General features: G+C 34.1%; 1 protein-coding gene across 1 annotated transcript; it reads left to right on the top strand.

Moving 5' to 3' along the window:
• Positions 1–751: 751 nt before the first annotated feature.
• Positions 752–11933, top strand: LOC103498283 (vesicle-associated membrane protein 722-like). Its single transcript, XM_008460841.3, has 5 exons — positions 752–1479; positions 3862–4003; positions 4083–4203; positions 10845–10907; positions 11529–11933. The coding sequence occupies exons 1-5, from the start codon at positions 1290–1292 to the stop codon at positions 11679–11681; spliced, it is 669 nt and encodes a 222-aa protein (XP_008459063.1). The 5' UTR covers positions 752–1289; the 3' UTR covers positions 11682–11933.
• The last annotated feature ends 559 nt before the right edge of the window (positions 11934–12492 follow it).

A 12492-nucleotide genomic window follows, 5' to 3' on the forward strand; every position in this document is an offset into this window, starting at 1 on the left:
AGTTCTTTCTTATCATTCAACTTCCACTCTTTTGGTTATATCCCTCTTGATGGCAACGTTGGCGAAGACAAACCAAATTTGCCATTATGCAATTCAACCTCATTAGTTCCATCTTACCTTTTTAGCTCCTCTAGTTTGGTTGATTTTGGTATTTTTTTTTTTTAGTTTTTTTCCTTTTCTAATCAGCAGTTCATGGGTTTTGTTTTATAACTCTATACAAGTATCTCTATTTCTAATCCAAAAGTTCTCGTTGGTTTAGTTATTCGTAGATTTTGTTACCAATCCAAAGTTTCATTGTGTTTTAGTTTTTCGTGTGCTTTGTCTCCATTTACAACTTCTTTGTATTTTGGTTTTTTATGAGTTATGTCTTTAGCTTAGATTTGTTGTGATCTGATTAAGGAGTTTTCTTTGGTTTCTGTCATCAATTTCAGTCAACTGTTTCACAAACTCAAGTTATTTCTACCGCATAGAGAGTGTTAAAGAAAATTATGGTTTATGATCTTTTTTCTAATTAGTATTTACCTTTTCTATTATTTTTTTGTTTTCTTAATTGAATTAGTGTCTATTGTTATTTTCTTGGTTGAATTGATAGTCTATTGTCTCGTGTATTCACCATTATAAAGATCAAGCTAATTATTCAATAACAATATTATATAAAAATTACATACTTGATGTATATGTTTAGATTGGTTGAATCAAACAATTATAAACTCTTGGTCCATGATTTTAACTACCAAAATCTTACTAAACCTTTCAAAATTTGACAACAGTACTCATCTTCTTCCTCTACTCTACGTACGAATTTAGATTCATTCACTCAAACAACAACATGTAAACAATTATGAACTTTTTTTCGTCCATGAATTCAACTACAAAAGAAGTGGTTGGAGTGAATGAATTGGAGAGTGAGAGAGAGCGAGGATTGTCCTTAGCAATTTGTTGGTGAGTCACTTTTTCAAACCTTTCAACAGTTCCAACTCTCTCTTATAATTATATTCCATTTCTTCTTCCCTACTCTCTCTCTCTCTCTCTCTCTCTCTTCTTTTGCCTGTTTTTCTTTTGCTTTTTCAACCTCCATAAATAAAAACCTCTCCATTTCCTCTTTCCTCATTTCTTTGCTTTTTTACATCCCCAAACCTTGAAGCCCAGATAGAATAGGGATTTCCAATTTCCCCATCTGGGTTTCCTCTCTCAAACCCTCACCCACTTTCCCTTTTCATTCATTCATTCATTCCTTCACGCACTCACTCACTCACTCCAAGCCCTAGATTTCTGCTTCATTCTTTCACATGGCGCAGAAGTCTTTGATCTACGCTTTTGTTGCTCGTGGAACCGTCATTCTCGCTGAATACACCGAGTACAGTGGCAATTTCAATTCTATTGCTTTTCAATGCCTCCAGAAATTGCCTACTGCCAATAACAAATTCACCTACAATTGCGATGGCCACACCTTCAATTATCTCGTTGACAACGGTTACAGTAAGTCCTACCCCTTCCCCCTTTTTCTTCCTTCTTCAATTTTGGGGTTTTTTTCTCAATCGCGTTTTCTTTCTTGATATGATATGTTGATAGATGATGCCTAGTAGGGAAGTTTTTGATTGAGTGACTTTGAAGAATCCCGATCCGTTAATAAACCCTGTTCAAACTTTTTTGTTTGGATGCCGAGAAATTGGGGAATTTATGCAAGTTTAATTGTTCAAGCTTCCTTTTCTTTTTACATCGTTTGTTCTATCTCTTATATTTATTTTATTACCATTGGAAGTTATATGAAAATTCTTCGATTTTTTTTTTGTTGAAGATTTACGTAATAGGAAAAGATAGACTCGAGGTTTATTTATAGCATATATGATTTCATTTTTCTTTACCGTCCTAATTATGGACTTCGCTTTCCGTTGTTCCCTATTAGGTTACTATATAGAATAGAAGATCCTAAAGATTGGCTCTATTTCTCGAAGATGAAAGTATTTTTATTATTATGATTATTCTTATTTTGTCAATGGAGTTCAACTCTAAGAATTATTGTTGTTTCTATCTTGAGCCATCAAGGTTTAAAATGCTTAGCTTATTTGTTTCGATCTAGCGATTCCTAAAGCTTAGTTCATAGGATGTAGTTCTGAAATACAGCCTAGTTTGTCTAGAATAATTTTTATTAGATTTCTCGTCCAAACTTTATCTTTCTTCGTCTTCTTCTTCTTCATAATTTGTTACTATTAATTCAATTACTATCTATATATTTTTAAGTTTCAGTTTCACTTTTCATCTGGTAAGTTTTCTCAACCAAGTATTTTATGCCATTGACACTAAAGTTGGTTAGCGAAGCAATCATATTACTTAAGTCCAATTTAGTAATTTGGCTGGAACAATCCCATTGTTCAAGTTAATGATATGGAGATGCCCACACATAAGTTTGAAGTTCACTTGCCTCTCTTGATTTAATTGGTAATCATTTTCCTAACTTGCTATTGGTTGTAGAAGAAGAAAATGGAACCACCAGGGAGATTACTATGCTAACATATTGACCCGCACATTAAAAAGATACAAAATTTAAAGTTCTCAATAATCTCTCACACGAAAATTTCACATAATCATATTTTCATGTCTTTTTACAGTAAATAGTTGATTTAAAAAACTTAATGCAAAGGATACAGTTGGAACTTTAAAATGTTAGAGGCAGGGATTAAATTGAAAAATGATATGTACACAGTAAATTTGTCAGTAAAAGAGAGATTTTATAAAGAAAAAAAACATGTAAATTATAGACAAACTATATATTTAGTTTAAGAAATGAATAAGTGACAGAACTGATGTCAAAGTTTTAATAAAACCCTCCAATTTGTCCATGGTGCCACCCAATGGCACTCACAGTTGGCTTAAAATGCTGCTTATTGACCATCCTTTCAATTTCAACCAAGAACGTATTTGTGAAAAATTTTGTTTCAGTGATTTTGTGGAAGGTTTCAAGAATCTTCCAAGACAAAGCGAAATGTCCAATGGGTGTTTTAGAATCTGTTTTATTTTAACACTTTCTTTTGGTGTGAAGATATACAGGCTATCAAGAGCCCCAGTGTCTCTTTTCTCATTTCAAATTGAAACATCTTTTGTATTCCCTTTTATAGGGCCCTTTTGTGTATCTTTGTATTTCATTCAATCAATGAAATAGTCTATTATTGAAAAAAAGAGGTAAAAAACCCCTCCAATTGGCATGAAGAAGCTGTGCTGTGCTTATAACATGGTTTTAAAACTAACTGAGCTCAATACTCAACATGTGATGGAACAAAAATAAGATACCTATCAAGAAAACCTATAAATGAGTCTATCGGCTTCTCGTTAAAATGACCTGACCTGGATAGGATGATCACAACTTGGACTTATCTGTTTCAACTTGAGACGATTCATATTCCGTCCTGTTTCCATTCATATAGTTGAGAATGAAAAATACCCAGTGTCAACCATTTAATTTGAAGCAATATATTGCGATTGCAGGATAGTTTGTGAATGCTGTAGCCCCTCCTTTGAAATTTCCCCTAGGCTTGTACTTCTGATAAATTGTCTCTCATTCCCCTCAGCAGGGTGTTTTTTTTTTGTTTTTCCCCCTCCTTAATATGCTTTATTAGGTTCTTGATTAAAATAGTGGTTTGACTTTGAGAATAACTTTCCTTGTGGCTGAATGCTAAAACCTTGCTGGAAAATTTCTTTTTCTTCTCACTCTTTACTTTGTGTCCTTGAAAAATAAGGTTTCTCTCCCTTTTCTGTTATTCCAGGTGAAATATTTGGCTGTACTGTGGTGTAGTATTTCATTAATTACTGAAACTTTAGCCAAAAAGTCATCCTTTCATTTTCTCTTGTCTTTGAAAATTGCAGCATACTGTGTAGTTGCTACTGAATCAGCAGGAAGACAAGTGCCTATTGCATTTTTGGAGCGTATTAAGGATGATTTTGTGTCAAAATATGGAGGGGGAAAGGCTTCCACGGCTCCTGCTAATAGCCTTAACAAGGAATTTGGGTATTTGATTAAAGTACTTGCTGTGATTGGTGTATAGAGTATTCATTATTGTTTGACTTAACTATAATTTTATACATAGGTCAAAATTGAAGGAACATATGCAGTACTGTGTTGATCATCCTGAAGAGGTCAGCAAGCTTGCTAAGGTGAAAGCTCAGGTATCAGAAGTGAAAGGTGTTATGATGGAAAATATTGAAAAGGTAAGCATTGAATTTTATCTTGTGCATTCATGGAAGCTTTCTCTAGATCTATTCAATGTATAAAAAAGTACCAGCGTGGAGGCTTCTCTCGCTAGCCTCATCTTGCACCCATTTCTCTTCAAATAAAACAGAACTCTTTTCTATCGTTATTTTTAAAGCTTTTAACACATTCTAACCCATTTGCACCCTGTTTCTGCTTGAAATTTATGTTTGAATTACCTTTGGTTTGCTGAAAGCAGATGTCTTGGTTTATTTATTTATTTATTTTTTAAATGTCAATCTATGCTAACTTTTGTAGCTAAAGAGAGTTAAAAAATGATGATGATTCTTATGCTGCTCATAATGCCAATCATAGTTCAATGTTGATTAGGTCGTGTCATATAAGTTGTACTTGACTACTAGTAGCTATTTCCAAACTTTAGTTTTGTTCAGCTGGTCACATTAGTCTTTAATGAATGTCTATTTTTGTACATTGCAGTTATCTTTAACATTCAAAATTAAAATTACCTAGACGTTTATTATTTGTTTGTTTGAACCTACTTTTTGTTGGTTTGCTCATGATGATCAAAATGGCATGGGAATGTCTTGACCTAAATGTTGATCATTTGGTCTATGTATATCTTTTCAAGTTCGAATAAGAAAAGAAACTGAATCTCATTAGTGACATGTACAAAATGGTTATCAGAAGTTGGCAGCCATTCTTGTAAATATGTTGAGGTTGTTTCCCCTAATTTGATAGGGTTCTTGTTTGATGGGTCTGTACTTGATATTTGGTTCTTTCATCTTTTGAATGGAACTTGGTCTTTTATTGAAAAAATGCACAAAACATTAAATTAAGTTGCAATTATCATATATCAATAATTTGGATTTGTAGACAGTGACTAAACTAACAAAATGAAATAAACCTCATTTATTTTGATCGAAACGGAACCTTAGTAGTTTCCAATTACTCTTTAACACACAATTGGGTTAGAAAGAGAGGTCTGTACAAGGAGGCAATTGTGTGAAGGTAAAAATATCCTCAGACAGGTCATAGTGATTGAAAACAATGAAAAGGCCCTTCATTGGGCTTGAATAAGGACTTCAGCTTTGTCCTGAATGTAGTCAAACAAGGGACTTCACACCATAAAAAATAGAAGATGAGAGTAGATCGACAAATATAGCTGCAGAAGTAGTAGTTTAAGAATCAATGCTCTTGATTTTCACTTTTACTTTTGACATAGGTGATAAGTCAGGATGCATCAGTGGGGTATTAAATTTAGGTTTTTGGTATTTTGTCAAGAAAGGGGGATTGGTAACTTCACTTTTTTATCAAAGGTCCTACCATTTTTTAAGGAACTGAACAGTTTTTATGTCTTTCAACACCCATCAGAAACCCAGAATCATGAGCAACAAAAGAAGGATAGGAGACAGTCTTAGTGGTAAAATAGGAGACAGTCTCAATAAATGACTAAATGGTCATGAGTTCAATCCATAGTGACCACTTGCCTAGGAATTAATTTTCTACTAGTTTCCTTGACATCGAAATGTTGTTGGGTTAGGCGGGTTGTTTTGTGAGATTGTTTGAGATACGCGTAAGCTGATCCAAACACTCATAGATATCAAAAACAAATATTTGGTGGCATGAGAAAAAGAATAATATATTCTCTTATCAACCAAATCTTTCAAGCCTCCAATGACACACTTGCTCTCGAGTTAAATTGAAATGACTTGATAATTGATTAGAAGGCAACACCCTATCTTGTTGATCTGTCCCACACATTTTGCATATGCTTAATTGTCCCACACATTTTGCATATGCTTAATTGTAACGCCTCGTGTTAGGAGGGGATCCAGAGGACATGAAAGTATAGTTAAGAAAGAATTAAAAGTTACTACCTATATTAACAATGAGCACCTCCTTTCTGGTGATTCGATCATAAACTTCAAAGTTAAGCGTGCTTAGCTTGGAGATATCTTATGTTGGGTGATCTCATTGGAATTTTCCTAGGATGCATGTGAGAGAAGAAATCATGCTGAAAGGACCCGTGTTGGTTCGTGGGGTTAGTAGTTCACTCTTAGAAGGCTTCAAGACATGTAAGAATGATGTTAGATAGCAGGGGATGCATGGAGTGTCGGGGATATTAGTTACCAAATCTAAATTTTGAATCCTGGACCTGAGGTGTTACATTAATAAACTAAAATTGCCAAATGTACATGCTTGACACCTCTACGTATCGATACTCGTTGCAAGCCTTGAACCGACCCTTCCTCCATATATCCTATGTTACCGAAATGAATTCTAGTGATAGAAAATTCAAGAGGACAGACTCAATATTTGACCAACTCTTCTGATAAGAAGTGTTAATGGATTACCCTGAATTCGTACCCTTCAATTTTGAATTTGTGTTTGATAGAAGAAAGATCAGAAAACTTGCAGCATCTCATGTCGGATCAGTCATGGCCTTCAACAAGAAAGATTGAAGAAGCGAGGAAGGATCGTTAAGCAGACTAACCTTTTTGGCTATGATACCATGAAATAAGAGTTGAGAAAGAGAATGATATTTCTCATTAAATTAATCACAGCTTTAAGATGTATATATAAGGATCATCAGAGAGTTAACCCAACACAACTGATTTAAAACAAACTAACTACTCTCATTAACAACTTAGAGTAAACCAGAAACTAGTAATAACAGCACGCAGATTGATAATTTTGAAGGTTTGATGGCTGGCAAGGATATGGTGCGCACTAATCGTTTGCAATTTGGTAACTAAAATGTCCTCTACTACTCAATTGCAATTTGCTAATGAAAATGTTCTCTATTCCTCACTTGCTATTTGCTAATGAAAATCTCCATTCTACTTGTAATTCAAGGACCCACATGCTCAACAATCTTTTGTATTTGATTTCTCCTTTTGAAATCATTTTTCAGCTTGAAATTTAACTCGCTTATATCTGTCATAATGGGTATTAATATCAATGACTCGTGTAATTTGGGATTTTTGGGGGGAGAGGAGTGATTGGGTGTTTAGGGGAGGGAGAAGGATTATTGTGCGGTTTGGTCCCTTGTTAGGTTCATGTTTCGCTTTGGGTTTTGATTTCGAAGACCTTTTGTAACTTATCCATTGGGTAACATTTTACTTAGTTGAAACCCCTTCTTTTAGTTGGGTGTTTTGTTGGGCAGAATTTTTTTTTGTATGCCCTATATTCTTTCATTTTTTCTCAATGAAAGTTTTTTCCTAGAAAAAATGACTCACGTAAAGGAACATGCTAGAGATCACGACCTTTGATGTATCTTGAAGTGCCTTCTGGACAAAATCTTTTTATTTTTATTTATTTATTATTTATATTTTTTAAGTTTCGGAAGTTAGTGGAAGAGATTTATCCTCAACAAACTGCAATAGGCGAATAATGTCCTCCAAGGGATGGGGGCTTACACATGCTAACGCCATTTGTTCTAGTAACCCTTCTTACCCTCCTTTTTCGAAGTTTCCTCTACGCTTTAAGGTAGTAGTTTTATTTTCTCAAAAAGAAAAAAAGTAATAGTTTTGTTGGAGAAAAAGACTAGGAATTTCTTGTGGAAGAGGGGCGGTAGGAACTCAGGAGGTTGTAATCTCGACAATTGGAAGGTTAGAGATGCTGATTAGGGAGGCCTTGGTTCTAGAAGCCTTTAAAAGAGAGTTTATGCTTGTGGCTACATGGAGTTGGTTTTATTCAAACGAACAAGAAGCTCTTTACATATTGAAAACCAACAAGTACTTCGCTTACTGATGGCATGGATTAAAGTTCGAGCGGACTTCCAGATGCTGTGACATTGCTTAGTGGCATGGATTAAAGTTTGAAAGGAGAGACCGTATTCTCATCCAAAGTTTCTTTATCTTTGATGAGAGACCTTTATTGGGCAATTTCCCTGGACTGTATCATTTAACAAACTCAATTGGGTATGGAGATCAGTTGTTTTGAGGAACGGTAGGAACGAACCTTTTCTTTAGGAGGCAAGGCAACTAAATGACTGTGTTTATCAGACAGTATTAGGAAACTTGATGGTTCTGGAAACTATTCTGTGAAGTTCGCTTGATTGTTTTTCGAAATAATTCTTTTAAAACTTAAAATTTTTTAATTTTTTAATTTAAATTTTTATGAAAATTTTTGATTCTCTTTTGCTCTTTCCCCAAAGGAAATTCTCATTTAGCTCTCAATTGGTGTATCATGTGTAACCATGCTTATGAAAAGAAAAGTCATCTCTTTCCCCCACTGTTATTTTACTGGCAGTAACAGGTGTTTCCTACGTTTGGCATTTTATGGTTCTTTGGGACTCTTTTGTGGAGATATGCTTTGAGAAAGATTAAAGGATCTTCCAAGATTCTCTTTACCGTTGATGCTCTTTGCATATTGGTAGATGAAGGTTTTCCAGGTTGTGGTGCCTAAAGTTGAATTATTTAATGGTAGAATGTACCTTTTAGTCCTTGGATTTGGGCTTGAGTTTCAGTTTCATCCCTGGGTTTCAGAACTAATAGTTTTGGTCCTTGAAATTTGCATCTAGTTTCTCTTTGGTCATCCAAAGCTCAAAAGTACCATGTCTGGTCTCCTAGGTATGCTTTGGTTTTAATTGGTCCTTGAAGTTTGAAATGAGTTTGTAAATGCTTCCTAAATAGAGTCGACTAGTAGTTGATCATGTAGTAAAGTCCTCATGATTTCAAAGTAACTATATATTTGTTTAAATGAGCTGGAAATGTATTTTATCTTTTACATAGGAACCAATTATAAATTAATTTCAAACTCTAGAGACCAATTAGAAATCAAATTTAAAATTTGGAGACCAAATGCGTCATTTTTGGAACCTCTCAGACCAAGTAAAATAAACTCAAATTTCAAGAACCAAAAGTACTAGTTTTGATAACTCAACCAATTTAAGACTGTTCCAAAACCTAGGAACAAAAGTTCAAAATTTGGGGACCAAATATTTCACACTCGAAACACTCTGCACCAAATAAAAGTAAATTGAACTCTCCAGAACCAAAAGCGTTAGTTTTGATTACTCTGACCAAATTAAAACTATTTTTGAAGTCTAGGGACCAAAAGTTTATTTTACTCATTATTTAATTATAATCTCTCCTTGGTTCACGCAAGTTTGGATCTTTTAATTTTTCTTTAGCTTAGGGTGATTCATTTTCCCTGTTATATATGTGTGTGTGAACTTGGATGAATTAAAATGAGAAGAAAGTACCCTTAGGGGCAGGGGATGGACATCCCCGTCCTAAAGGGAACTAGTTACAAAGCAATCCTCAATTGTTGATGATCAATGGATAATTACAAAAGAACCTTTTGTTGCTACGATACTACCAAGAAGTATTAAGCTGTACGTTGCCACAAAATGTATTTAAGTCAGACAACGTGTCTTAAATCCACTTGTATCTCTCTAACTAGCAGCCCCAAAGAAAATGCTCTCAGACATGAACCCGTAAGGGACTGTTGTAAGATGTTCCGGCATCTGGATATTCTTAGGCTTTCCAGGATGTTTTGATGGAGGGTATTTAGAGAGTTATGGATGCCCCCTGAAACATGGGTTTCTAGATTCCCAACATCTCCATTTTACACTATAGAAAAATTATTTTAAATGACAAAACTTCTCAACGTATTTGCAAATATAGCGAAATATCACAATCTATTGATAGATCAAGATAGACTACTATCTGTGTTTTATCTTTGCAGTCCATCATGGACTGTGATCTTTACTATTTTTGAAAATAGCTCCCCCCTACTCATATTAATTTTCATTTGCATTATATAATTAACTAGATATTCAATTTTAAATTTAAATTAACATTTATTTTATAAAAAATTCTTAAATCATGATATATTATTTTGTTGGAAAAAATAACATATAAAAATAATATAAATTGTATTAATTTAAAAAAGAAATTCAAATTGATAAAAACAAATACGTTATATAAGTTCAAATTATATCAAATTAATTACAAATTATTAAATAGTCGTAAAGGCCATTCTTGGAATATTATGTAAACTTAAGATAGAGTAGAAGTCCTATGAGACAAACATAGTAATCAAAATATTTTCATATATTTACAAAAATATTCCTACAAAACAAATATGGTAGTCTAAAGATGCCGAAGATTGATAATTCCGTATATATAGAATTCTGGACATAAGTTTCAGGTTATCTATATTCCCAAAAGACAAAAAACCCCGAAATGGTTTCAGCTCCCAACCAATGAGCATTCGCGTTTGAATCAACCGATGATCAATCCAACCAGAAGACAGTCCATCATCTCTTGTATTTTAGACTTCAATGTAATGGAAGTCTTAGTTCCCTGTAAAAACAAAGAAGGTATGGGTATGCCATAGTGGTTGCAATGATAAAATGTCCTGGTTGGCCACATTTGCACCGTTGAAACTTATCTCTTGAGGCATAATCTGATTTCCTTTTGATATTTCTGCCACTCTTGCTACTTTAATTTTTCAGAGACGTTCTCTTCACAGTTTTGTAATTACTTGGGTTGGTGTGTCATGGGTTGATCAAAGTCCTTTTGGGGGGGGAGTTGGAGAGTATGTGTTGTAAATGAATATGCAAATGAAACGTAATATTATCACAAATAGCATTTCCCATGTTCTCATTCACTCATCACTATTGATGCAGGTTCTTGATAGAGGAGAGAAGATAGAACTTCTGGTGGATAAGACAGAAAACCTTCATAACCAGGTTTGTGTCATCTCTTTTCCATGACCCTGGTAAACGTGTGAATATGTGCATGAATGAAACGATACTTTGGATTTCAATATTTATGCATGAACATTGTTCTTGATTGGAAACAAAAGCATTTTAATTGGTTGAACGATGCCCACAATTTAACTTGGCCGTAATTTTGGATTATAGTTGCAAATATAGGTTAAACATTCAATTTATGCATGGGCAACTTAGCAGAAGTGTGACAAATTTCATTGAAGATTTAATGTGTTGGAAAGTTTGAGAAGTTATAGCAGATGGTTCCTAAGCTGAGGATGAAATCTTAATTACACTATTTCTTTTCGGTCTTAACTATCTTTATTAAGTTAAGTGGATTACAGTGGCTAGATACGTAGGTGAATACTATCACTATGATGGTTGCGGGATTTATATTTCAGTTTTTTATGTGAGTATGTAAATTAATGAGAATATAGTTCAAGTAAGGAATGTTTTCCCTGAGTTTCCTTCAGAAACCAATCCCCCATTAAAAGCCCTCGAGGTACCTTCTTTACAAACTCTTATAATTACAAAGAACAAAGGACAATCGATGCATTCTTTATATCCTCAACTATGGTGTTTTTTTGGTTTGCTGTACAGGCACAAGACTTTAAGACTAGTGGAACAAAAATTCGAAGGAAAATGTGGCTACAAAATATGAAGATCAAGTTGATCGTTTTGGGGATTTTGATAGCATTGATCCTTATCATAGTCCTTTCAGTTTGCCGTGGGTTCAACTGTGGTGGAAAATGAACACTTTCTCAAGGAGGAACCCTCACACTGAAATCTTTTGGCATGATGATATTTTGAGAGAGATAAGTAATATACATGATTTGGTTATGTATGTAGTAAACTTTCAACAAAGTGCAGATCAACTATTTTGTTAAAAGCTAAATTTACGTGTGAATGATGATAACCTATAATATTCGTTACCTTTTTCTTTGTCAGAAGACAACATGGGTTGGATTTTCTGAATTGGAGATAAAAATGTGCCATTCTGCTTTATGTGTTTTTCATTGCTTTCTTATATACTCTCGTTTTTGTGTATAAGCGGGTGTTTTGGTTATAATAGCCATTTGAGGTTTATGGTGAAGAGAATGTAAAAGGTGTCTGTGTAAGCTCTAAAAGGATTTCTCGACTAACAGGAATTTGGTTTGAATTCTCTAGCACTTGTGTCAGAAATGGCATGCTGAATGGGAATCGGTAAGTGTGCATTTAACATATGTGTGATGGAGATGGTCTGTTTTTGCAATGACTTTGTACTTGGTAGTATTTATCATTGTTAGAAAATAGTTTTGGGATAATCATTGTCCTGAGCTGGAGAGTATTTCACTCTATTTTTCGAACTTTTTGATTGAATTTGAAGGTGCTATATCTGTTGACTGATGCACCAGTCTGACGTTTTCGTTATCTCTTTCTTTATTGATAAGGCTAAGGATTGAGGGTTATCACCCTTTCTCATGTTCATTGCAGTTAAAATGTATTTGGTGTACTACCTCGTGCAAATAGTTTTGGAGGAGTCTTTCATTCGTCATACTCCTTATTATGAGTATTTTACAATTAT

This window comes from Cucumis melo, chromosome 12 (assembly GCF_025177605.1).
Source record: "Cucumis melo cultivar AY chromosome 12, USDA_Cmelo_AY_1.0, whole genome shotgun sequence".
Taxonomy (NCBI): domain Eukaryota; kingdom Viridiplantae; phylum Streptophyta; class Magnoliopsida; order Cucurbitales; family Cucurbitaceae; genus Cucumis; species Cucumis melo.

Coding starts and splice junctions, on each gene's coding strand:
- LOC103498283 (XM_008460841.3), top strand. CDS start 1,290: ATGGCGCAGAAGTCTTTGATCTACGCTTTTGTTGCTCGTGGAACCGTC. Junction 4,004..4,082: donor AGCCTTAACAAGGAATTTGG/GTATTTGATTAA, acceptor TTTTATACATAG/GTCAAAATTGAAGGAACATA. Junction 10,908..11,528: donor CAGAAAACCTTCATAACCAG/GTTTGTGTCATC, acceptor TTTGCTGTACAG/GCACAAGACTTTAAGACTAG.